Raw genomic sequence first — 25,419 nt, 5'->3', positions numbered from 1 at the left:
AGCAGGACTATTGTGCCTGTAGATGAAACTTATTTAGGTGCTGATGTGTGTTGGGAATTTGTCCATACATCCATCTTCATCCGCTTATCCAGTATCCACGTAGCTTCTTCGGGCTGTGACCGTCCGGGCTCTGTGGCAAACCCGGACACCAGGCCTCTGTCTGGGCCTGGCTCCAGACGGAGGGCCCTGGGTCACTCCCTCTCTGCCTCGCTCACTCATGGGGTTCTGAACCATTCTTTGTCTGGCCCTCACCTGAGACCACTTTGCCCAGGGAGACCCTACCAGGAGCACACAGCTCCAGACAACACAGCCCTCAGGTTCATAGGGACACACAAACCTCTCCACCACGACAAGGTGATGGTTCCCGGAGTTGGCAATTTGTTGATGGGTGTATTCCATCTCAATTCAAATTTAATGAACCGCACTGACTCTATTTCTTTTTTTCTATGTTTATTTTTAATTTATATTGGTATTTCATTTTTGAGGACTCTGTATGTCTATAACACACTTATGTTACTCCTCACAACATTACAAATATTACCATGAAAACCCAATTTAGTATATCTTCCATTTGATGTCAAGTTCTTTTGTACTTAAGTTGCATCTTGAAAGAATATGGTTATTGCCAATAAATTAGAAAAGCATTTTGTAGAGATTGTGTGGCCTTTTCTCTTATTTCCCAAATACCGATAATTTTATTATGCCTCCCTACTTGTTTGCCGTCCTTCATCCCTCAGGCGTTGTGAATCCTCTTAGAGGTGGATTATGGGACTAAGATATCTACACTGAGGGGGAGAGAGAGAGAGGGACAGAAGATAAGCATGAGGCACACAGAGTGAGAGAGAGAAAGCAATACAGGAGGACACATAGAGAAGGATAGGAGGACAATGGAGAGAACCCCTCGGCCTGAAATGGGCCGGGAATGGGATAGAAGATGGTCTGTAACTGGGGTGAGTACACCACCTTATCTACATTTGCTACAAGACAAAAGTGATTCAAGAAATCTATTTTCTGGGACAGTACAATAGTACAGTACATGTCATGATATCTGTTCATTTGTGTGTGTTTTTGAGCGAGACTTAGACAGAACACACCATATACCTATTAACCTGCCTCCTAATTAAGCTTAATTAAATCCAAACCTCAGTTTGGCTTTAAGAGCAAGTGACGCAAGCTTGTGTGTGTTTAAGTTACTTGAGGACACACTAATGTAATAAACTGACAAGATCACCTTCCTCTTAATTAATCTCACTTTTGTTTGTGTCCTATTAGTTCTACTGAGAGAAAGTAGTGTGCACTGTAAGAGACAGAGAGAAAAATTCATCTTGGTGGCTTAATGAGTTAGACAAAACTCTATTGTAGGAGCATAATACACTGATTTTTCTCAGTTTCCTTCCCGGTAGGAAGAGCCATCAGAGCCTCACATGGTGAAGCACACACTCCCGTGTCCCGTCGCTCTCACTGACAAGGCAGGGACAGACTAAGTGGGCGGCAGCAATGTCTCTTCTGTCCTTAACCAACCCTCCTGGCTGGAGCGTGTGCTCTGCTCTCTGTATCCTCATCGTGTTGCTCCCTGAGGCCCAAGCAGACGACCTGAACACTACCACTCGTATTGGCGGGGGATCCCAGTGCGGGGAGTACACTAACCAGGTAATTACATACTACTTGAATACAGGCTACAAGTCAAAGTGTTGTTCTCAAGCTTGTTTCCTCCTTTTACTCCAGAGATGTGTCAGCGGTGTGAAATTGCAGCTCAGCTCTGCTGGAATCAGAAAGAACTTCATGAATGTAATGCTCTGCCAGAAATATATAACTAAACATGCGAGACAGCCGTGGGAGAAGTTTGTGTTCTGCAATTTGGCCCCTGTGACTGATATGTTAACATTATTAAATGGGTATTAATGATATATCAAGAAGTATTTTACTAATGTAGTTGGTCATGTTGCAGGTAGAGTAGTCCAGAAGTTACCAACCTATGGCTCAGGTCCCCTCCAATGGTCTACAAGTGAAATAGGAGGGATCTTGAGTTAACAAATGCAGTTGGAAAGTTGAGTAGTTTAATCTTCAGCATCGCATCATATTCTATTTTATAAACTAAGGATATGTTTTTAATTAATATTGTAATCGTAAAATCACCTAGAATGATAATGGGGACCATCAACTAGGCCAGAATGATGTCTTTAAATACTGTCCCTGCATTGGTAGGATCGTCTGCCAAAAACCAGAGGCAGCCGTGTTTTTATTGTAAACAGGGTTAGGTGATACGGATATCCTGAAAATCGTCTGTAACATGAAAATCGTTTGTAACATTTTCGAAATGTATCAGGGTTAGAGCAAATTTCTGGAAAATCTATTTAGAAACAGTTAATGAATGGAATAACCAGATAGGAATGTATGTTTAGTCTAATACAGCAAATTTAATAATAAAATCAAAGTATTTCATTAGAATGTTGCCATTTAAAAAGCCCTGTTTCTAGACTTGCAACATTGCACACTGGCCTCATAAACATAGGCATATCAGAGAGATAGCTGTCAATGTATAGTATAGTAAAGATCTATGACTATACATTTACCAAGATGTACTCTATACAGGCATGATATGACATGTGATATCAGCACTAATTAAGCTGCAAAATAAAGTATTTGACCAGCACAAAGGTTTGAAAGCATGAGATCAGCTTGTGGCTGGTTTGAAACATTGAAAATAAAAAAAAACATACTGCAGTTAAACCTTGAATGTGACACATTCCACACAGTGGAAATAATTGATTTGCCAGAGAGAAAATCCCCCTCACAACAGGTCTATTGGAGGCTGTAGATACATTTTGTATTAACAGATATTAGGACACTATTAAGCAACAGCAGGTCTGGAAGTTAGAAGTTGTTTGTCATCTAACAGGTGATGAGGGATGGGATGTGTCGGCTGGTGGCCACGCTGCCTCAGCTGGACGAGCAGAAATGCCCGGATATGTTTCGCTGCACAGACGAGGTTTCCTACTGGCTGCATGAGAATGAGGAGAGGAAGCAGCAGATCGTGACGCTGAAGGAGACCATCTCAGAGCTTCAGGAGGAGCTAAGGGGCCACAGACACCGCATCAGAGTCCTCGAGCTGCAGGTGAGAGCTCCGCATCGACTTAGCAGAGCTGGGTCAACTATCAGCAACAATCCTTTCAACTGCTTTGAGCGCTTGCTTTAGTCCACCTGCAGCTCACCGGATGTTGTGACAATGTGACTGCTACTTTTTTTCCAGACTGGACAGGACTGTGACAGAATATACCTGTTTAACTCATTTGGGAAATAAACTTATTGGTGTGTGTGTGTGTGTGTGTGTGTGTGTGTGTGTGTGTGTGTGTGTGTGTGTGTGTGTGTGTGTGTGTGTGTGTGTGTGTTTGTGTGTGTGTGAGGGGAGCATTAACTATAGGCCTGTCTTTTTAGAGCCAGACTTTTTGGTAAATGTAAACTTTTTTTTAATTCTCTCTGCCTCTGGCCTTTTGGTAGAGAGACATTTCAGACATAACTGTTTCAAATATCATGATCAAATAAGTCTTGGACGTGGTTTAATGGAAACAATCTTCTTTCATTTCAAAGGAGGACGTTTTTTTGAATGTGTTCTGAGTATACACTGAGTAGCTGTTTAAAATCGTGCTTTGCAATTTAATGGAACTGTCACTGCGAATAACAAATACTATCCAGAGCTGTGTTTTAGTACTGTACAGGAAACAGTTCTGCACTGTAATGTAGTGCCTGGTCATCAAGCTGGCTTCTCCGCCCCCCCAGCATGTCCTTGACCTTAGTCACTAACAGGATTGGCCTCCTACTCTTCCACGTGTTGCTTCATGCGTCTCAGGCAGGAAGCCTACACAAACAGAGACTCTCAGTTGGACAAAAGGCGATAAATAGGGTTCATGTGTTTTGTGTGTTATACACGAGAGCAGGGCACAGGAGTGAGGGCTCCAGGGTTTGTGGTAATGGGAGTTAGTGTTATCCTCCATGTCAAGACTAGGAATAGACTACACACTGAAGTGTCTGACTTTAAGTTTATAAAAGAGGGCCCGTGCTTTTGGTCTGGAGGGTAGGCAGAGGGAGAAAAATGTAGTAATCATGTATAGGCCTGGTTCAAGTTCTCTTCTTTTACCCCATTTTTAACGGTTACTTACACAGTTCTCAGGTAACGCCCATGTTTTGTTTGGATATTTTTATGTATGGTGTCAGAGTGAAGGGAAGAACCACTTGAATAACTCCTTGGAGCAGCGTTTTCAAGAGTTGGAGCATCACTATACCGAAGCCACCACCCTGCTGCACCTACAGGGCACTCTGATCCTAGACCTCCAGGTAAACTCATTAGTAGTACTATTTCAATTTCAGTGTTTAAGGAACAGAAACATTACAACTTAAGTGCACTGCTTGTTCACATTTTTTTACTGCATTTCTGTTAAGAACCAACTCCATAATGTCACACTTTTGGTGGATAAAGTAAAAAGGAGCCCTGGGTGCTCGGTCAACATCGTCCGTCCCAGCCCGCTGATGAGTGCTCAGGAAGCTCTGCACCCAGGTACACTCTCAGAAATATACAGTACATGTACTCTCACCTGCGACGATCTCCCAGCAGAGGGCACCAATTTCCTCTTGCTGATTTACTCCCAATCCATCCGGTCTCACATTCTCTTCCCTCAGAGATTCAGCATGTGAGGAACTGTCCCATAGACTGTGCTTCCATCTACTACAATGGAGTGAGGAGATCAGGTCTCTATACAGTGGTGCCATCAATGGCTGGCATGCCTGTGGAGGTCTACTGTGACATGGACACAGATGGTGAGTTGCATACACAATCAAAACAAGGGTAGAAAGTTGGCAAACTGCAAACTCAAGCTGAATTTCAATCCAGTTCAATCAACGCACAAAACCCAACCTGGAGTATCAGCTCCAAGTTTGCTGTGATGCACTCCACCTGTATTCCTCCTTTTGCCAGATAGGAGCAAGTCCAACAACCCATCAGACATCACATAGTGTACGCGTTCTCATCCAATAGCCATACCTTCTTTATGCCTCAGGTGGTGGCTGGACTGTGATTCAGCGGCGTGCTGATGGCTCATTGAGTTTTGACCGCAACTGGAGGGACTACAGGGACGGTTTTGGCGACCTGCACTCAGAGTTCTGGCTGGGCAATAACCACATACATGACCTGAGCACCCAGGGAGACTACAGCCTCCGCATCGACCTGGAGGACTGGAGCAACCATCACAAACATGCCCTCTACCAGAGCTTCAGGTCGGTGGCACGCACAAGTGCAAAATATTTGACAAACACATGCTCTGCCTCTTGCATCATTTCCCTACTGTTCCTCTGCATGTGTGTGTGTGTGTGTGGGCAGTGTGGAAGATGAGGAGCATCAGTACCGTCTCCATGTGTCAGGCTTCAGTGGGACAGTGCAAGACTCTTTTAGCTGGTACCACGACAAGCAGGCCTTCAGCACGCCAGACAGTGGCAACATCTGTGCTGAGATCTCCCACGGTGGTTGGTGGTACAACCAGTGCTTCTACGCCAACCTTAATGGCGTCTACTACAGGGTAAATATACACAGATAGCCATGACTTTATTTAATACTTTTAAAGCTTTAGTGCGTAACCTTTTTACATTAATGAACATCTGTTACATGCAAGCCATTGCCAGTTGAAATAAAACTCATTAGGACTATCAGCTACACAAAACTCTCTCTGTATTTCCCAGTGTAGCTATGGTCAGAAACTGGTGTTGTCCGGCAACTTTCGCACTCAGAAAATCAAGACAAGATAAAACTACCTCTTTTTAATCCTCTGTGTCCTCTGTGGCTAAAAGCAACTGCGTCATTACTTAAAATTAATCATAGGGGAGATCGAAGTTCAATACTTCAAGTTCAATTTAATACTTTATTGCCATGTCAACACAGTTGATTGGAATTTGTTTTGGTGCCAATCAGATTTAAAAAGGCCGTACATACACAGGAACGTACAGTACATAACAGACAATCACACATGCAGTCATTTAAACCAGTTAAAAGCTGTAAAGACCTTGCAACTTCCCATATAGTGTATTGTGGAGTCTATAAAGTTCATTTGAATAAGGTGCATTTAATACAGGCTTACTCTGCAAGGTGCCTGAGCATTAAGGAGCCTAATAGTGCCAGGGTAAGTACTATTAAAAAAGCGGGAGGGTTCGTACCTGAGACTTTGAACTCTCTTTCAAGAGGGCAGTAGTTGGAGAAGGGATCTAGCAGGGTGGGAGGGGTTGTGTAGTACTTTCTGTGCTAGATGGGATGGCATGTCCTATAATTTTGGATGAGGTCTGCACCACCTTCTCCAACTGCTTCCTGTCTGAAGAGGTGGAGTTACCATACCAGACAGTGATGGAGAAGACTAGCACGCTATCCAATGTTGCTCTGTAAAACTGAAGCTCTGCATCCCTAGCTACACCAAACTTCTTGAGAAACACAGAAACGGAGGCCTCTGGTGGGCTTTGCTTATAATGAGATTGGTGTTGACCTCCCACTTCAGGGACTGAGATATATTGGTGCCAAGAAATAAAAAACTTGACACTTTCTCCACTGCCTGGTCATCCATGATAAAAGGAAGTAAACTTACCTGTTTTTCCTAAAATCTATGATTACTTCCTTTGTTGAGTTAGCATTTAAAAATAGGTTGTTCCTCTTTCACCATACCTCTAAGGTTGCCACTTGAGTGACACTCACACCTGTCACTAATCTGCCCTACTACTGTTTTGTAATCAGCATATTTGAAGATTTTAACATTATTATAACTGGACACACAGTCATTGGTGTAGAGAGAATAGAGCAACCCACACCCATTTTGACCAAGTTGCCTATTTTGACCAACTGCCTCCTGTCTGGTAAAAAGTTTAGGATCCAGTGACAAAGGCATTGATTGATTCACTGTAATTTTAAAGTCATGAGATTGTTTACTACTTCCTTATCCTGCAGGGAGGCCATTACATCCCTAAAGGCCAGGGGCCGCTGGGTCCTGATGGGATCGTTTGGTACTCCTGGAGAGACTCTGACTATTACTCCCTACGCAAAGTCAGCATGATGATCCGACCACACTCTTTCCGAACTCGGGTGTCACCATGAACCACTGGGACCATGACGTTGGTTAGGACCCAGGAAGAATCCCAACAGCAGCCCACATGGGCCTGTCACTGAGACACCAGGATGATGATGATGATGATGATGATGACATCCAGTGATGTTTTTTGACAGAGCTTATCAAGGACGGAATGCTGTCTCTTATGAAAATACAACAATGGCCTCTCTCCTGCTATTTTTAAACCACTGTATGTGCAGATGTGGTCGATAAGCTCATTATCCTCAAAACTCTGGACTCGTTGTCTGCTGTATATTTTTGAAAACAAAAACTTTGTACTGTAGAGTTCTTTTTGGTACACACTCATTTTTCATTCAGCCACAGGGAAGTGAGTTCTTCCATATTTTCTACCTTTAGTTTGTTACTTTGACACCTACAACACTAATAGCAACCCAGCCAAAAACAAGGTACATTTGTACGATGAGATGACATACGAGGCTCACAGAAGAGGCCTGTGCAACTGGCAGGAAGATCATGTGACTGTTTATTGAATGTGTGCTTATTGCATATTTATGATTACTCTATTATTCAATTTTAATCATTTTGCATTTCAGCCAACTATGAGTTTAATCCATTATGTAAAATGTTTATTGAAATAAAAAGGGTTTTATTAATATAATAAGTCAGAACATAAGAACACTGAATTATATTAGATATAATAACCCTTTTGATTTAAAAAAAAAACGTTCTACTGTATCACAGTCTAGGGTCAGGCAGAGAAGATGTGTGTGTACTTGCATACTGTATGGACTTTACAATAAACACTATATATACAAAATGTGACACTACTTTTCTGACAGATGGAAATTAGAGATACCTCCTATCTGAAAGTACACACACAGACACACACTACTTTTTATCTGCGGCATCCAGTAAGTGTTACTTACATTCAAATAACTTCACGCATGGGTTTCCACAGAACTTTAGCCTATTGGCAAGTGTGTGTCAACATAGCAGGCATGTGTTGAGCAGATGTAAAGTCCGTAGGCCAAAGGATACAGAATTATAAATGTTTAACGACATCTTAGAGTTTGAGTATTTTTATTTAAAAAATAATCTGTTAAAACTGGAAGGAGTGATCCAAACTCCAATGAAGCCCTAAACACCCTAAAACACATACTCAAAAATAACATGAGAATGCCTTTACTGTGTATCTCTACGTTATGTGGCCTGCACATCCAGCTGCACGCGATGGGGGCCCAGAGCTGGATGTGGGGTAAGCGGGCTCTTTCACTTCCTCAGTTACAAACACAAACACACTCTTTGACCCTTCGCACAGGCTACCAACTCATTCTCATTCCCTTCCATCTCTACACACGAATCTGCCGAGCAAATAAGGGCTTTACTGTGAGTAAGTCAGTGATTTGTGGGTTGTGCAGAGAACAAGACAAGGTTTCTTTCTCTCACACACACACACACACAGTGTGAAGTATTACGCTTAAAACAGCAACAGAGTAGAAAAAGTAACCGCCCCTAGATCTAGCATCTGATGCATGAGCAAATTGATTAACTAACCCTACACACACACACACAGACAGACACACACACACAAACTTACAAACTCCCAATGAGTACAAACTGTTTAATAAATCAAAATGAAAGTTTGCTCCTCTTTGAGTTAGACTTTATTGCAAATACGCCTATACATAAAATAGTATCTCAATGACAAGAAGCACCTGATAGGTTAGATAGAATATATATATATACATATACATATACGTATATATATTTTTTCATGTATCAAGTGATAAGAAAACAGAGTGAACAAGATTAGAGACTGATTGAAAAGTGGGTTGTGAAAAGCAAAAGCAAAACTGCATGCATGACATAATCCACGGCTCTGTCCCAAACTCTTTTGATAGTACAGATTTTAACAGATAACTAGGCTGTTACACCTTCATATAAAACACTATAATCCAGTAAAAATAAGGGACACATATACTTCGGGAGAACTGGTAGTGAGGAGGAGGAAGGCATTATTTAATTGACTTTTGGCGTTAATGTCAAACTCTTAATATAATTAACCCAAACTGAAAATCATTTATCCCCCACATTTTGTCTTTCCTGAAATGAAACTGCAGTGTCACGGGACGCATGCTGGGGTCAATATTTCTATTTTCCCCAAAGGGGCAAGTCGGGAAGGAAGTTGAGCTTCCTGTTGGCTCTTGAGGAAGAGCAGGGTGAAAGGGGGGGAGGGACTGCCAGCAGTGGACATGCAGAGGAGACACTCTGCCTTTGACAACTCTTCCAAGACTTGGGTTAATAAAAGGAATGCCCCAATGCTTTTTCATGAAGATGTTAGGGCTCTCTCAAATGATAACGGTAATAATGCGAAAAAGGTCTCAAAATATTGTTTGAGAAAAAAAACGGTAAAGCTCAGATTTGTTGCAAATGCTGCATTCAAAATTCAAACACCCCCTGCTGTCCTCTTGACAGAAGGGAAGGAGGCTTTGGTTTTTTGGTTTCAGTATATCACTACATCACTGTCCAGACAACGCATGTAAATCTTATCCTTTACTATTTCTAACCTGGAAAAATGAAAAACTGCGTCATTGAGTATTGCTTTAAAATACGGAGATGTAATGTGAGCAAAGGCATGTTGTCACTTATAGCTGTACAAAACTGCTGCACCACATTAGAGAAACTCAACGCAATATAGCAATTCCCGGTGTTTACTTCGGTGTCACAAGCTGCAGACCTTGGACAGAGGAAAGGGTGTGTATGTCACAAGTGTGTCTTGTTCAGCTATCATTTACAGCTCTAAAAGACTTTTCAGCTGCTGCACATGCTCATTAACTGTTCATAAACTTCTGAGACGAAAGTAACGCCATGAGCTGAGACTGTTCGCACGAGCAGTAAAGAGAGAAGAGATGAGGTAAAAGCAAGAGAAGTGAAATTTAAATTAAAGACAGGGAAAAGGATGCAGTTTAAGAAAGAATATTTGGGATGTTTTCCGGGTTTTAACTTCTTCTTGACTTGTAGTGCGAGACTGAAGGCAATTGCTTTCACATTGTTGTGAACTGACTGTGTGCTTGTCTCAGCTTTGCGGCAATCTGTAGATTCAGACAAGGGAAAAATGGGCTTGAATACAAAAGCAGAGGCTGGTGAGCACTATGTGACTGCTCAGCAGGTAATAAGGCAACAAAAAGGACAGGCTGTTACAGACTCCAATTTACGCTGATGGATGGTCGATAAAAATGCTTTACCGTCTCGTAAAACTTGACTTGCTCTTCCAAGTACAACTGCATGACCCTGTTGTAGTCGTAGATACGGTTGCTATGGAAGTGGTTCATCTCAGCTGTGGGAGACAAGGGGATAAACCAGATATCAGATTTGATACGTAGATAAACTCCACTGCTTAAATGTTTCCTGAGTGAGTGTGCTACCTTGTAATGCGTATGACATGGTGCTGACTCGTTTAGCCATGGTGACTTTGTCCTGAGGGGTAATTTTACTGGTGGCCACCAACTTGTCGGCCTCCTTCACCTTTTCTAGGGCTGCCTGCAAGAATTTGAAAAATAGGCAGACAACGCAATGTCTTCAGTGACATAGTATGAAGACAAAATACCATTTAACTCACCTGCAACCAGATAAGGTGATGCAATTAAAAAAGAAGCTAAATGACAGTAGTACACGTTCACTATATTGTGACTCCTCTGGACTCTGACTCACTGAGTTCTAAACAACTACAAGCTCATTTCTAAACTAGTGGTTCACTAAATTGAGTTGCACTATTAGGCTTTAGGAATGTCTGAGCTAGTGCAGACTTTAATAACTTGTGTTAATTGGCTGCTGCTAGGAAACACTTGTGACGCTTTCTAACCAAAAGCAATCAAATATGTACATAGGAAATGTAGCATCATTAGCTGTAACATATTTTCCAAATCAATACTATATTAAACTTGTCATTGCTTCGTAAAAGTAGGTAAGATTCTTATAAAATTTTCTTATTTGTGAATACGTAGAGAATAATATGTCTTTTTCTACCTAGTAAAAACTACTAAGGCTGAGCTTGAATGTAAGAGCAGCTGGTGCAACCGGCTCCAGCAGCAGAAACAGTTTACCCCTGAAGAAAATGTGCTTTCTTATAAACCTTTCCTATTTCCCAGTGTACCTTGTGGACTCCGATGGTGTCCGGGAAGCATCCAAGAAGACCCTTATATTCATTGTTGGTCTCCATGACGAAGTGCAAGTCTTTCTTGGGCTGTAAAGGGAGCACAGACAGAGACAAAAGCATATAAATATAACCTGAAATCAAAAACAGGAAATAACACATATCTAAAAAAGTGATAAGAACACAGGGAAACAGGATTACACAGAAGTAACTTCTCAAAGTTTAATTTTAACACAACTGCCTAAAGGCTTAAAAAAAGACTAATGCCTAAACAATGGAGATCCAAGTTTGTAGAGCAGATTCTGACCAGAAGAAAATGCTTGAATTTATCAATGGAATGCTGCAATGTTTTGGACTTTTGGCTCTTAACATGAATCCATGTCCAAAATATAACAATAGCTAAACTAAAACCAACAATTCCACAGTAGCACTGACAAAAAGTGTCTGGAGCAGCTTAAGCTTACCAGATGAATCGTCCCTCTGGAAGCTGCTGGGACATCAAAAAAGGCCCAAGTTTCATTTTATTACACACCACACCAAATCAGACTACACAGCACGGTCAGAAAAGCCACAAATACGGTTAGTGGGTTAAAACAAGATTCATGCTATCCTAGAGAGAGGTTTGCTAGTGGCCTCTTCCTTTACAGATACAGATTTCACGTAGAGGACGCTGGGTTAAAGGGGTCAATAAAAACGCCACAACCAGGATGTAAACACTAACTGCGAGCAGGAAACGTTCAAAGACATTGTGAAATACTGTGAACCCTAAACACTGCAGTTGACAAACAGGTCTAAAATAAACTCAAAAGACGTTTTGAGGAAACAGAGGCCTTCAAGTTCTGCTCCACTGCCTTGTTCGTGAAAAAAACAAGTGCAGTATTTTCAACAGCCCTGTCAGGACTTTTGGTGAATTTTAAGGCATGAGCAGTAAAAGAATAGATTGTTTGGGTGAGAATAACAAACACATGAAGGAAACACTAAAGGTTTCTAGATCACAGTACCAACCTGCTCTGCCACCATCTGAGCTATCTCCTCATATGTCTTGCCTGCTGCCGTCATGGCATCAGTCAGAGTTGACTCACCTACAGCAGAGAAGGGGTTGAAACGTATCTGAGTACCAAATTGTTTTAAAACATACTTCCACATAATGAATGGTTGCATAGGAAATTGCATCTACTTCTGCTGTTATGATGATTACAAAGGTGTCCCTCAAATAAACATTTGACCGCATATTTGTATTCATTGTTTTATTGTTGTACCTTGGTATCCACTGCTGTTGAAGACGGCAGAAAGGTTTTGGAAGGCTTTGCCGATTCTCATGTACTCTTTAGGCAAAGCTGTGGAGGGAAAGAAATGAAACACACACACACACACACACACACACACACACACAGACACAGACACAGACACACAGACAGACACAGAATCTTGTCTTGAGTTGACAAATATTCAGCACAAAGAACCATTCTTTAATACAAACAGTACTTAGGGCAGAGTAAAGGTGTGTCCTGTGTGTGGTAAAACATGTATTTAGTGCAGTGTGTACATACGGCCTGTACATCTCTTCCAGTGCTCGTTGCCCACTGTGAGGATTTCCTTCACTCCGTCATCCATGGCTTTGGTGAACCTGCTGAACTGCTCACATTTCTGCTCTCTGTGGACAAAAGACACATTTTACACACAATAAACTGTAGGCAGGCTAACAAACAGTCAGCCACTTGCTTGATGTTGGTGCTTTTGGAGCCGGGGTTCTATTGGTAGCAGTTTAGAGTAAAGTCTGAGGAAACTCACACTTCCACAAGATCCAGGTCTGCAGCTTCAGGCTCTATCGTGGTAAAGATCATCACTCCCACTGTCTCGTCCTTTTCTGCTTTTCTCTTCCCCATCTTCCAGTCCTGTACCAATGAACCATTTTAATTAAGCAATAATAACTATAATAACTATAATAATAACAACAAGACGATTCTATCCTTCCGCAATAAAAGGGAGAGTAGAGGAGGAACAGCACACCTTCTCGTCCTTGTAGGTGAGGAAAATCTGGAATACTTCACTGCTGGAAACGACCGGGTGCCTGCACATCCTGGTCATCCAGCCCTGCAACCGCTCCATACGCATCTTAATAAACTCTTCCTCAAAACGCCCTGCAGTAGAAGGGAGGATGCACAGAAAAGATGTTATAGTAGTCATGTATTTATCAGCAGTGTTCATCTTTTTTTATGTCTTGGTCACAGAGTCAGGCCCGTACCTGTCACTTGCTTGTCTGGTAAAGAGGGAATTGGAATGGCTGACCCAAATTTGTCTAGCAGCCTCTCATACAGCCAATCAAAGTGCTTGTATCTGTGATTGACTGGTCGGTTTGTGGTCTGCAAACCAATAACATGGAATTATAGGCAAAGCAAGTCAAACACACTAGAGGTAAAACTTTTATCACTATTTTAACCATATAATATCATATTTATTTTACTGAATATGTAAAAAATGTTTACATGGTACTGGATACTTACGTTGGGTGTGATTTGGTACTCGATGTAGCTCTTGAGGCCGTACATCTTTGAGCCTTTCTTGGGATCAGCCACAACACAGTCCAGCTGAGTTTCTGGGTAAAACCACACCGGACCAACTTCTCCAACCTGAGTTTGAAAACACAAGGTTTAGAAGCCTGCTGCTTTGCATTTTATGGCATATTAACTAGTTAATAAGGCTTAGTGGAATAGCGGTCGTCTGCTTTTCGGAAGTTTGGTGGTTGGATCCCTGGCCCTACAGTCCCAAGTAGTCCCATGTCGAAGTGTCCTTGGGCAAGACACTGAACCCTGAGTTCCCCCCAATGCTGCGCCATCGGAGTGTAAATGTGTGTGAGTGTTTATCTGAGGAGCAAGTGGCACCTTGTACGGCAGCCTTGTCCACAGTGTATGAATGTGTGTGAATGGTGAATGGTTCCTGCACTATGTACAAGCGCTCTGAGTAGTTGTTAAGACTAGAAAAGTGCTATATAAGAACAGTCAATTTATAACATCTGTTACTGCAATAATCAACTCTTTTTTCTGTGTTTCTTTTGTTATGATACAGCATATTGTATTTAGTTTAGTCATTTAGGTTAAATTGATTTACCACTACCACTGATATAACAAGGAAAGACATCTGATGATAATCTGTAAACACTTTGGGTGGATATTTAGAGATAACCTACATAGATTGGCAGCTTTTCTTTGCCCTTAGCGATCTGCTTGCATAGGAGGTAGAGCTCTGGGCCAGACTTGGAGAAGCCAGGAAACCTGCTCAAAGAGAAAGATAAGTTTGAAATTTCACCATGATGTTGTGCATGAATTTCTGGGAGTACAGAGAGCCATAAACCAATATCTAAAAGGCCCATTTCAGCTTATGCACAGTGTTCAGCACCAACTCAGATCAGCTCAATCTAATTGCAAACCATTTCATTTTTCCTCTCAAACACAGTGATGTGTTGTATTGTACCCAGTGCTTGACAATGATGTTTGCCATCAACACTGTTCTGCTGCTTAATTTTTTTTTTTTTATAAAACTAAAATCAAAGCCTTGTGTCTTACTGCCTTATTAGGTCTTACTTGTTGAGGGAGATTTTCATTGAAGACGCATGAGCTCCTCTCTGTATTGCTCCGGCATCTCCAGATTCTGACTCGGCGTAACCTCCAGTGGACTTCATGTCATCCCACTCATCATCCCACTCATCATCCTCCGCTCCTAAGGAGAAGACACATGCACACAAAGTTGTGTTTAAGGCACAGAAAGTGCATATTCTATGTTCAAGAACCTATGCACCCTGGTGTAAAATAAGTTAGGTACAGCTAAAGACACAACCAGCCAACAATTTGAACCAGATTCTAAATGGGAACCAATTCTCACTTTCCACCCCTAAATAAAAAATATTAATACAGAACTTGCACAGCAAGATTTTCTCAAATGGCTGTGTACTCTCAAAAGGAGAGGTGAATACACACCAATACTGTATATAGAGTGTGCTTAAGACACTGTGGTGCTAGGCAAATCTTGAGGGTGGAATGTGGCCTCAAGCTATTAGAGAAAACATTCCCGCACACATGCACAACAGATATGTTAGAAAGTGCACTGCTGCATTACACCTGCCCCAAAAAAAGCTAAGATGCAGTCACTACATATTTGGTCAAAATTCAGTTAAGACCAGAATCAGAATTTCTGCCATTTGTTTTACCTTATATACTTTTACAATGCCATAGAAACATTTCAGAGAAAAAAGTATGTATACTTTGCAAAACTACAAAACATGCTAATGAGAAAGAGCTAGCACAGCTAGCCTGAGCTAAAGCTAAATGTAACTACTTTTTTCTAGTTTCCTGTAACTGAAGAATCAATTTTGATGATCAAACATCAATTCAGTATGTTATCCAAGATAAAATGAGGGTAAAGCTGAATCCAACCATGATTGGACAAACCAAAGAATTTAGAGAAACTTCTGAACTAAAAGTACTGCTAAAAGATTACTAGCCTAGCCTAGCCAAAGTTGTAGCCGTCATCTGTTCCAAAGTTTGGCTAACCAGCCTGAAAACTTTAAACCTCCCTTTGTCAACTTCATTCTGTTTTTAGTTTCCACTCTGTGTCTTTTGGCGGGCAGACATGCTGTGAAACTCGTCAACTGCAGAAATACATTGCATGTATCAGATATAATCCAGTGACACTCCTCAGGTCAGTTACAACTGACACATTCCCACATCACAATAAAGTTAATATAGTGTTAATATCAACATACAAACGGAATGCCTCACACACATGCTTTTTAGTCTGTAAATCATTTCCTAAAACTATTTGCTGGTCTTCATGAGCATTTATTGCCAGCCCACATACATTCAAAAATGAGGAAAAAGCTTCCACCAGGCAATGCACGGGATACCTGTGTTATCGATAAGGTAAGGATATGGGTAGATGTCTTTGGTAAGAGAAACAAGAAAGAAAAATCTGTTAATTATTCTCTTTGCCATTTATTCAACCAGTTCACTTTCTACAATAACAACTGGGAAAAAAAAAAAATAAGCCAAGTAATTTGTCCTTGTAAATCATGAGTGAGGCTAACTTTTCCCTAGTGGCAAAAACAGAGTCACGACTTGATTGTCCTGTCGACAAGCTGCAGCGTGTCTGTGGAGGGACTGGCCAGAGCCAGGCGACTGATGAGAACCTTATCTAGGAGTTAAATCAATGTTAAGTCAATGCAAATCTGTAAAGACCAGAAAAAAAGTATTTGCAAATAATAAACACTACATCAAACTACCTGGAGTTCCAGATTTGAGTTTGCTGTTTATTCTCAAGGTATTTCACTTAGTATCAGGAAATGGCATTCAGGCAAAAATATTTGTCTTTCCTATATTGTTCTATGATGAGAACCCTATTTGGTACTCCAATTAATTTTCAGCATTGTTCGCCAGGACTACTTGGCCTAGATTTCATTCTGTGAAACATGAGTTTTAAAATCTTGCTGGTGCACATAAAACACAAGTTAAAATATACATATAAAGTAAAAACAAGTGGGGGGGACATTAAGCACCTTTTAAAAATCCCTAAATCCTCTTCTGTCTTAAGACCATGGCGTGTATCATAGTTGCAGATAATCTTAGTCATCTGAAACATTTAGGAAGTCCTCCTTTTCCACCCAAACAGAGAACTTTCCCCACATGTCTACAGAGGTGGCTTGTAGAAAAAAATGTAAACATTTATGTTTGATATAGCAACCTCTATCGTAATAATACAAAACAAGCAGCGGATTCTGACAACAGTCTGACTAGGCTGTTCTAAACGTACAACACGATTCACAAGCCACATAACCCAACTGGGTTGCAGTGCAGTGTTACATCAAGCTGGCTTATAACTACAAACTTTGATTATTTGATGAATTAAGCTCACACCTCCAGAGGGATCCACAGTAGGTCTTGGCTTTCCAGAACCTCATCCAATCCAGCCATATATATTTATTTTATATTTATCCCGGCCCCACAATTACAGTTTAAAAATAAAACCATCTGCAAACAGTTTAACCGTTTAGAAAGATAATGACGCAAAGAGCTAAAAACTGTGTGACCTTCCCATGCGTGGACTCACAATGTAGAGGTTTTAATCTCTGTTTTTAGCACCAACAATTTCTGGATCATGATGTTTGTTCCTTCAGAAATCTTAGATTTAAATACTCTTAAATGGTCCTGTTAAAAATTAGACAGGAAACAAGAATAATCACCTGAAAAGATAGAAGAAGCACTTCAGAATGAAATGTGCAGCATAGTCTTTGTTTCTTAATTTCGATTATCAAAGGTTTTTTAATAGCAGTACTACCAAGTAGTGAAAGTACAACCCCAAGAATGAATTATAATATAATCAAATTTACTATTTATAAATTGCACCAGATCATAGGCATTGATTTCACTGTAACATCTTCTGTTTCAAACTTCAGGCTAACCACGGTTGTTAAGCTTATCTTACCTGGACCCTGGTAAGCCTGCGGGTGACCCTGTGATACGGAGCCCCAGGGGTCACCAGGACCCTTCCCAGTCTGGGTGCCCTCTGGATTGGACGCCCAGTTATTGTTGGAGCCCCCCGTAGGGTCTGCGTTCCACACCGACCAGGGATCAATATTGTTACTAGCCTGGAAGAAACAGAGGGAGAAAACATTTGTGAGGGACGAAAGAATGACAGATCAAGTATGGAGAAGGAGTGAAGAAAGAGAGAGAACACAGAGTCCAGACTAGTTTGGAGTCTGTTTGTAATGACAAGCTGACAGTAGTCTTTAAACAATGCTTTTTCAAACACAGGATGCAGACCTGGCCCCTAACAGGGAATATGTTAAGATATCTAAGTTGACAGTGTAGTTTGTAAAAACATGCAGTAACTACAAATACCACAACCATATGGAATGCAGACACTTGCTTACAATGATGAATGTTCTTTTTTAGGATCTTACAAGCTGAAAATGCAACTACTTGCCATGCTTGCAAAGGCCGACGAACTGTAAACCACTATGACAACTTGTGGTCATAGACATGCAATAGAGTGACTGTGTGCCTCTTGTTCGTTGCAGTTAGCTTAATGCTAACCAGGTACTGAGCTGCCTGAACCCAGAACTAGTGCAGCGTCTCTTAAAACACCACAAAATGCACACAGGCATACAGAAAAGTACTATAAATGGACTAGTAGTTTCACAAACAACTGCTGCAATGACAAATAATCCCAGCAGTGCAGCGCAAAATAACACTCCAACAGCATTTTCCAGATTTAGCACCTCCTTCTTACTGTACATAAACAGATAACATTTTAAACAACAGTCAGTCAAAATGGCATTAGAAACATTTTGGAGGTAATTCATGAGATTCTGATTATCACTGAGTAAATGCTTGTGTCCTGGTCTGATGATTAATCTGTGTTATTAGTCAATTATACGAGAGATACAATGATCAATGACTGAATGTCGTCTGCTGTTGTGCTGATTCATACAATTGAGATAAAAAGTGTGGGAGTCGATTGGTGACGTGCGAGTGTGCACTGTACTGCAAGATGTACGGAGAGGGTGAGATCATGCTTTCTGCAGGCAGTGGGAGTACTGTAGGAGGGGGAATTTGCCAAAGCAGACCAATCAGAGAGGAGGGGGCTTGGGGCAGAGAATGGTTGAGGTCGGAGGGCTTGGTTTCATGCCACTGGCCTCACCCACCACCCCTACATGAAGGTTACCTCATCAGGGGACGAAAGGTAGGGGGAAACTGGGGTGTTGGGGGAGTCCGGCTGGGGACTTAAGCCCCCAGCATCCACCTTAAGGGGAAAAGAAGGTGACATCATCACAAAGCGGCAGCAGTGAAGGTTTACATTCAGCACGGGATGGAATAAAGTGATGCTAGACATGTTTATGTGTGTTTATGTGTGTCTGTGTGTGTGTGTGTGTGTGTGTGTGTGTGTGTGTGTGTGTGTGTGTGTGTGTGTGTGTGTGTGTGTGTGTGTGTGTGTGTGTGTGTGTGTGTGTGTGTGTGTGTGTGAGAGAGAGAGTGTGGGTGAAAGGAAAAAGAGCATAAGGGATAACGGCTGACACATTTCCTGCCTTGACTCAACCCATTCCTGTGCCTAGATTTCTAATGATCCAGCAATACGCTCATACTGGTGGAACCTCCTGCCCAGAGACATATTTCACTGAACTTATTTCCTCTTGGTTCAATTTTACTAGAGCAAAAAAACGTGTCGGTTATAAATGACTTGACCACGATGAATGTCTTCCACAGCAGCTGCTCTCACTTCTGCATCTCTGGTGATCACACAGGCTGCATGAACGTCATCGACCACTTCTGCTTCTTATTCAACATCACACATGCTATTGATTGGACAAATGGAAACACGGCAGGTGCTCTGTGCATGGCAATGCTGTAGGTATCTATAACTTTAACTAAAGGTCCGTAAATAGCCCAAAAAAAAGGCAGGCATTTGATATGACACTATTACGAATTTAAAATACCCAAACCTTCATTAAGTGTGTGCATTACCTGGTTTTGTGCAGGTGCTGCTGAAGGAGCGAAGGAATCGAAGATGGCGAGGTCTGGAATTGCAACATTTCCCACACTTACAGCAGGTGCTGCAGTTCCTGCTCCTGGAAACGATGGTACCGGCTTACTGAACTACAAATTAACACATAACAGACAGAGGGAGAGACAGAAAACAGTCCCATTAGAAAAACAAATCCACATATTCCAGGGTGAGTTAATGACTTTTAAAGGTGCATTCTTCTGTGGTAATGTGATCATGTCTCCTTGGCATTCCCCAGCGTTGCAAACTGGGCTTTTAAACGTTCTCAGTTTATCCAAAGTGTGATAGCACTGGCTGGCTACACTTATTATATACATACATACATACATACATTATACAGTATATTTACACCTTTAAATCTGCCATTTGCTGTCAATATGAAGATCCCACACTTAATTATTCTGGCTATTTCTGTTTTTGCAAATCTTATTCCTACCAGTAGAGTGCAATAAAATAGAAAGTAGTTGCTTATGAAACGGCGGCAACCTGATGTTTTTCATTAGATGTTACATAAGCTACAAGTGCAATTGTCTTCAGTGGGTTTTTATGATTTGAAGAAAGTAAAACAGTCTAGGGGCAGCTGGGGAGGTAACTTCAGATCAGACAAACACATCCACATGAGCTTGCTTGTTTGTTTGCTACATGAAACAGACGGATAATGTCGATCTCTCTTGTGCACACAGACACCACATTGTTAGATGTTGCAGTGAGGGTTGTTTAGAGTGCGGCTATACTTTACTTTTAATCAAACTCTCTCTGTGTCTCTTTCTGGATGTCTTTAGAGTGAATCATATCCCCATGATGAGGTCAGTTAGTGGACACACTCACACACAAAAAAAAAAAAAACAGAATCAGCAAAACACTAAAGGAGGCATATCCTGTTCTGCAGAAGAGACAGCTCCACATTCAACAGACAAAGTAGGAACCTATCCTTGGCTATAACGGCACATACCTAATGATGGAGCCATTTAACGGTTGAAATGTCAAATGTTTGGTATCAATCTGATATAGACAGTACATAGTGTGCATCTTGACCTCAAAGTGTGATAGCAGATGGCTTTCCTGGTTTATTTTTCTGTTGTGAAATCACCATCATACACTGAGCAACTGTCTGTCTTACCTCAATGTAGTCTTCTGGCACCAGTCCAACCTCTCCTCTGGAGTTCTGTGCTTCAATCCAGCCGCCTCCAATACTCTGAAATAGAGAGAGAGAGACCAAAAAACAACATCAGGCCAGCAGAGATAAGTGTGTCTGCATCACATCCAAACAAAAGACCAACGTGCCGGGAGAAAAAAAACACATTAAAAGGAAATCTGGGAATGTGTTTAAATTCATTGCAGTAACTTGAATACTCTAAAACACAGATTTCCATGAGACTGGTTAGTATTCAGATGTATCCTCTTGTTTCTAAAGGATGTGTGAATGCTGCTGCAGCCTTGACATAATTTGGAGCATTTGGGTGATAGCGAGAGGACAGTAAAAATGAGAGAGCTAACTCTGTATTGCTGCTGTGGAATTAGTCGTCCACTGAAACCAACTCACTTTCAGTTAAGACACTATGGATCTTGTTGACACATTGCTATGAGTAAATAATGCCTCCTTTGATCCTTGCTGCCACAGCAATAATTACTTTTACCGTATAAAGTATTTGAAAGGCACATGCACTTGTGCAATAAAAAGTGGAGAAATCCAGTTTCTCCAGAAAAACGTAACTGGGTTACTCTAACTGTGTTTCTCTTAATTTACCACTGCAGTAACGGAAAGCAGGTTTTCTCATGTATGTATGTTATGTAGCTAGCTAACAATGACCAGTTTACACAGGTATCTGTAAACACACTGAAAGCTCCAGGACAAATTCCTCCACGGACGAGAAGAAGAAGAAAAAATAAATAAAAAGTGTTTTCCTTATAGTTCCTGATTAGCTTAAAACAATGTAGATCAGCACACAGTGAGTGACCTTCGAACTGTTGGCAACAGGCGGTGACATCATGTTTACTCCCTTCTTTCCTTCCTTTGTACGCGTTTGTGACACTCCTTGTTTATATGCAACCTGAGATCATGTGAGTTGGGCCTTCCATAGGATGGTGGTTTGCAATCGCGGTGTTCGGAAGAGTCACATGACCATTAATACTGTATGTTGAGGCTACAACACACAAAGGTATTATAGCTACTATAACTAATACCAAACCTTTAGGCAGAAAATACAACCACTTCAAATATGAATTACTGAAAAACTAAATGTGTTCCTCTTCCAGTGTCAATGGTGACCAACAATTAGGTCCAGATTCATTCTTCATAATCAGATGAGATAATACAAACTACATCAAACCCAATACAAATTTGACATGATGAACACAAAACAGGAATCACCAACAAACCCACACATTAAGGCTTCATGTAAACAAGCTGAATAAGTCATAAAAAAAGACACCTGCCAATGCAGCAGTAGGCAGTGGGATCCTGCACCCAGTGTCTACTGCGTATAGGGGAGATAGAAGGAAGCTAGAGACGTGCTGGTATAGATTTACCTGATTGGTGATAATAAGTGTCTCGCCTTCTTTCACCGTCAACTCGTTGTTTCCAGCCTCAGCAGTGAAGTCATATAAAGCTTGTGCCTGAACACAATCAAGAAAAAAACACATACAACATGCATATTTGATGAAAACTTTTATGTCTAACAATATTGTTTTTTTATGCCTGTGTGCGTGTACACACCTATACCAACACACCCAATATTACCCTCAGGATTATAACTGTTGTAGAGTTAGTTAAATTAGGGGCTGTGAACAAGCCAAACTAGTTCTTCTGGACATGTTATGCTGACTCTGAACTAGGCACCAGTATCAACCAAAAACAAGACCAGAACCATCACATTACCTGCTTCAGTTTAATACAGGACAGCCTGCACTTCTTCTCACGCTGACCCACATTTATTAATCTGTACTTCCCCCATGTACCCACACAAACACACACACACCCACACACCCAACCACACACACACTCACACACCCACACACCCACACAAAAACTATGTGAAAATTATTCTAATTATGACCCGCTTTTCACAGTTCACATTATTGCTGATTTTAAGGCCAACCCACTCAATTATTTTTAATTTTCAATTTTACTATGCACATTCACTTGGATTATCATTTCCTAGCTATACTAAAAAGTATGCATGCCATATGTTTTTAAAACAGTATTAACTTCACAGATTATCTACCTAATTTGTTCATTAACCCATGGCTATTTGCTCTTGGCTGAACAGAGATCTATTTTAGTGCTGGCCTGCCAACCCCCAGGAATCAAGGACGCTGGATGATGTTTTTTAAACAGGGACTACACAAATGTTTCTGTCCTCAGCCTCGGGTATTATTTTAATGTAACTAATGTTTTACTTTACTTGGATGTTTGACAGGTTTTAACACGTGCCACCAGTAAAGTTTAATGACATCACAAGACCAATAATGGTACAATACGTAACTTCAACAAAAATCTAACCCCTTTCAGTGTAGTAGCAGTCATCTTGTGTGGAGCAGTAACATTTTGAAATTAAGAATATTTGCATATCTATAGATTCTGGACAGTTGACTTCTTTTTATTTTTTTGTTTCTTTAGTTTGTATTGTTTGGAGGGGATGATTACCTATAATAGCTGCAATTAAAATAAACCTCAGACCTACCCACCTATTATAGTAACACTCATAGGCTGCTAGTACTATTAACATTAACAGTAACTCAATTGATTATATCAATAATACTACAACTAATTGTATTAATGATGATTTTACACAGTAGTCTATGTGAAGATTAGTGAACAAAACCACACACACACACACACACACACACACACACACACACACACACACAGAAGACTACATTTCCCAGAATTCCACGGAGGTAAAAACTGGGACGGTAGTAAAATGTCACAAGACACTATCCTAATGAGACACATTTTCCATGTATAGCAAAAACATTCTTGTCACATTTACTGTATACAAACGTGTCGTAAGCGTCCATTACGCGATTTTCACCAGAGTATTAAGTTTTGACTTTTAATATGTAGCTTATCGAGTGAAGTGTTCCCTACAAACCTAACGCGAGAATCTACAACTCTGTCTGTGCCTGTACAAGTCCACAACCCGCGTTATTAGTAAAGGAAAAATGAAATAAAAACACAGCTGGAGGAGACAATACACCCGGGTTGACGTTACAACAGCCTAGAAAAGTTGTCACACTAACCTTTAGCGCCATTGTCGAAGCATTGATCAATCATTACAAAAACGGGCCCTGCGGTTTTCAGGATTTCCAATCCTCAGCTGGACATTTCCCCCGCTGCTTTTCAACTAAAAGCGAAGACAAGACGGTAATTCTTCCCGGTGAAGAGCCGCCGCACCATAGACTTCTAACACATTACGAAGAACAGTGTGTTACTTTAAAAACTCAAAACCTGGAAAAAGACGGTAGGAATGGATTAGTTCAATGTGGCTGCAAGTTTGAACCGCTCAGAGAGCTGCTGACAGTAGAGAGGGAGGGAGGGAGGGACCCGCTGCGGAGAGAAACCGGAAAGGTAGTTTCGGTCCGACTTTGGCCCTCGAAGACATGACTAGTTGATGTTAAAAAATATTTAAAAAAAATTGAATCCGGCTCACTTTAGGTAAAACGTAAGAAAAAAATAAATTAAAAAAATATTTAAAATAATATACATTGAAAATGGTTAATGTTAAATTAGAAAAAGACAAATTGATAGGCCTAATAATAATAATAATTATTATTATTATTTATAAAAATATTAATAATAATAATAATATGACCACTTCAATAACTGTAAATAATAATATCGTCAGTCAAATTGGAAATCTGCCCGATAACACAAGCTATGTTTCCTTTTTAAAATATATTCTATGTCCAATTCGTGTTTCAATGGTTAATATATTCATTTTTTTTTAAATAGGCTACATAAACAATGCTCATTGGGCTTTGGTGTTATTATGAGTCCAAACAATAGTCAAAGTGGTGTATTATTGTAATCCCAAAACGGCTAATACAGTGTGTTTACTGTTGTTGACAGCTCACAGCTGGCTCAACGGCTGAAAGGGAGTGACCCAAAGGTTTTCCTTATGCTAAAGTCGGCCTCTGCTGGGCTCAATGTGCTATTACATTACATCTCTGTGGTCAGAATTGGCCATTAAGTGAAAAAACACAAAAACAAAACAACAATGGCAGTAATGATATAGTGGTCTGGTTATTTTGACAAGCTTACATCTTTATATACACTCTTTGCCCTAAAAGTAGAAAAGGCTCGATTAAAAAAAAAAAAAAAAAAGGAAATTCCAGCATGCTCGCTTGTAACACTGAAATTCATCAAATTCATCTGTTGAATGGGAATTGAAGTTGAAGTACTGAAAGGGTTGAAAGCAATTAAAATCATTTAAAGCACAACTGCTGGAATTATTTTACATGTCTAGTTGCAGCCGTAAAGGTAGTTGACTTTTCAGTATGTAGCATACTGTATGTGTTGTAAGCAGTGAAAGCAGTGCAACTGTCAGTTGAGGTGTGAATAAAGGGAGGTCTGCAACTTTTATTCCTGCTATCTCCCTCTCCTCCTTATACAACACC

General features: G+C 40.7%; 2 protein-coding genes across 9 annotated transcripts; one reads left to right on the top strand and one right to left on the bottom strand.

Moving 5' to 3' along the window:
• The first annotated feature begins 788 nt into the window (after nucleotides 1–788).
• On the top strand, nucleotides 789–7,919 carry si:ch211-203k16.3 (angiopoietin-related protein 7). Of its 2 annotated transcripts, none has more exons than XM_034900882.1 (9): nucleotides 789–950; nucleotides 1,404–1,650; nucleotides 2,900–3,115; nucleotides 4,213–4,332; nucleotides 4,438–4,552; nucleotides 4,675–4,812; nucleotides 5,052–5,268; nucleotides 5,372–5,567; nucleotides 6,974–7,919. In XM_034900882.1, exons 2-9 carry the CDS (start codon nucleotides 1,498–1,500, stop codon nucleotides 7,118–7,120), a joined length of 1,302 nt encoding a protein of 433 aa, XP_034756773.1. In that variant the 5' UTR covers nucleotides 789–950; nucleotides 1,404–1,497; the 3' UTR covers nucleotides 7,121–7,919. The 2 variants fall into 2 exon arrangements, with proteins under 2 accessions (XP_034756773.1, XP_034756774.1); XM_034900883.1 differs by having other exon boundaries at nucleotides 803–950; nucleotides 1,389–1,650.
• A 782-nt stretch (nucleotides 7,920–8,701) lies between these two features.
• Nucleotides 8,702–24,362, bottom strand: snx9b (sorting nexin 9b). 7 transcript variants are annotated; one of them, XM_034900873.1, is made up of 20 exons: nucleotides 24,043–24,362; nucleotides 22,330–22,416; nucleotides 20,921–20,995; nucleotides 19,761–19,892; nucleotides 18,964–19,041; nucleotides 17,722–17,884; nucleotides 16,148–16,183; nucleotides 14,829–14,964; nucleotides 14,435–14,522; nucleotides 13,752–13,877; nucleotides 13,493–13,610; nucleotides 13,258–13,388; nucleotides 13,039–13,142; nucleotides 12,798–12,901; nucleotides 12,507–12,584; nucleotides 12,253–12,329; nucleotides 11,248–11,337; nucleotides 10,520–10,634; nucleotides 10,340–10,431; nucleotides 8,702–10,186 (listed from the first exon to the last, which is right to left on the bottom strand). In XM_034900873.1, the coding sequence occupies exons 1-20, from the start codon at nucleotides 24,052–24,054 to the stop codon at nucleotides 10,139–10,141; spliced, it is 1,890 nt and encodes a 629-aa protein (XP_034756764.1). In that variant the 5' UTR covers nucleotides 24,055–24,362; the 3' UTR covers nucleotides 8,702–10,138. The 7 variants fall into 7 exon arrangements, with proteins under 7 accessions (XP_034756764.1, XP_034756765.1, XP_034756768.1 ...); XM_034900874.1 differs by having other exon boundaries at nucleotides 14,435–14,519; nucleotides 24,043–24,361; XM_034900877.1 differs by lacking the exon at nucleotides 18,964–19,041 and having other exon boundaries at nucleotides 24,043–24,361.
• Nucleotides 24,363–25,419: the final 1,057 nt, after the last annotated feature.

The sequence above is a fragment of the Etheostoma cragini genome, chromosome 18, assembly GCF_013103735.1.
Source record: "Etheostoma cragini isolate CJK2018 chromosome 18, CSU_Ecrag_1.0, whole genome shotgun sequence".
Classification (NCBI taxonomy): domain Eukaryota; kingdom Metazoa; phylum Chordata; class Actinopteri; order Perciformes; family Percidae; genus Etheostoma; species Etheostoma cragini.
The sequence above is the reverse complement of the archived record's forward strand: the minus strand, read 5'-3'. Positions and strand labels throughout refer to the sequence as shown.

Coding starts and splice junctions, on each gene's coding strand:
- snx9b (XM_034900873.1), bottom strand. Junction 17,885..18,963: donor ACCTTTCGTCCCCTGATGAG/GTAACCTTCATG, acceptor TGTTTCTTCCAG/GCTAGTAACAATATTGATCC. Junction 10,432..10,519: donor CATGTCATACGCATTACAAG/GTAGCACACTCA, acceptor TGTCTCCCACAG/CTGAGATGAACCACTTCCAT.
- si:ch211-203k16.3 (XM_034900882.1), top strand. CDS start 1,498: ATGTCTCTTCTGTCCTTAACCAACCCTCCTGGCTGGAGCGTGTGCTCT. Junction 3,116..4,212: donor TCAGAGTCCTCGAGCTGCAG/GTGAGAGCTCCG, acceptor GTATGGTGTCAG/AGTGAAGGGAAGAACCACTT. Junction 4,553..4,674: donor TCAGGAAGCTCTGCACCCAG/GTACACTCTCAG, acceptor CTCTTCCCTCAG/AGATTCAGCATGTGAGGAAC.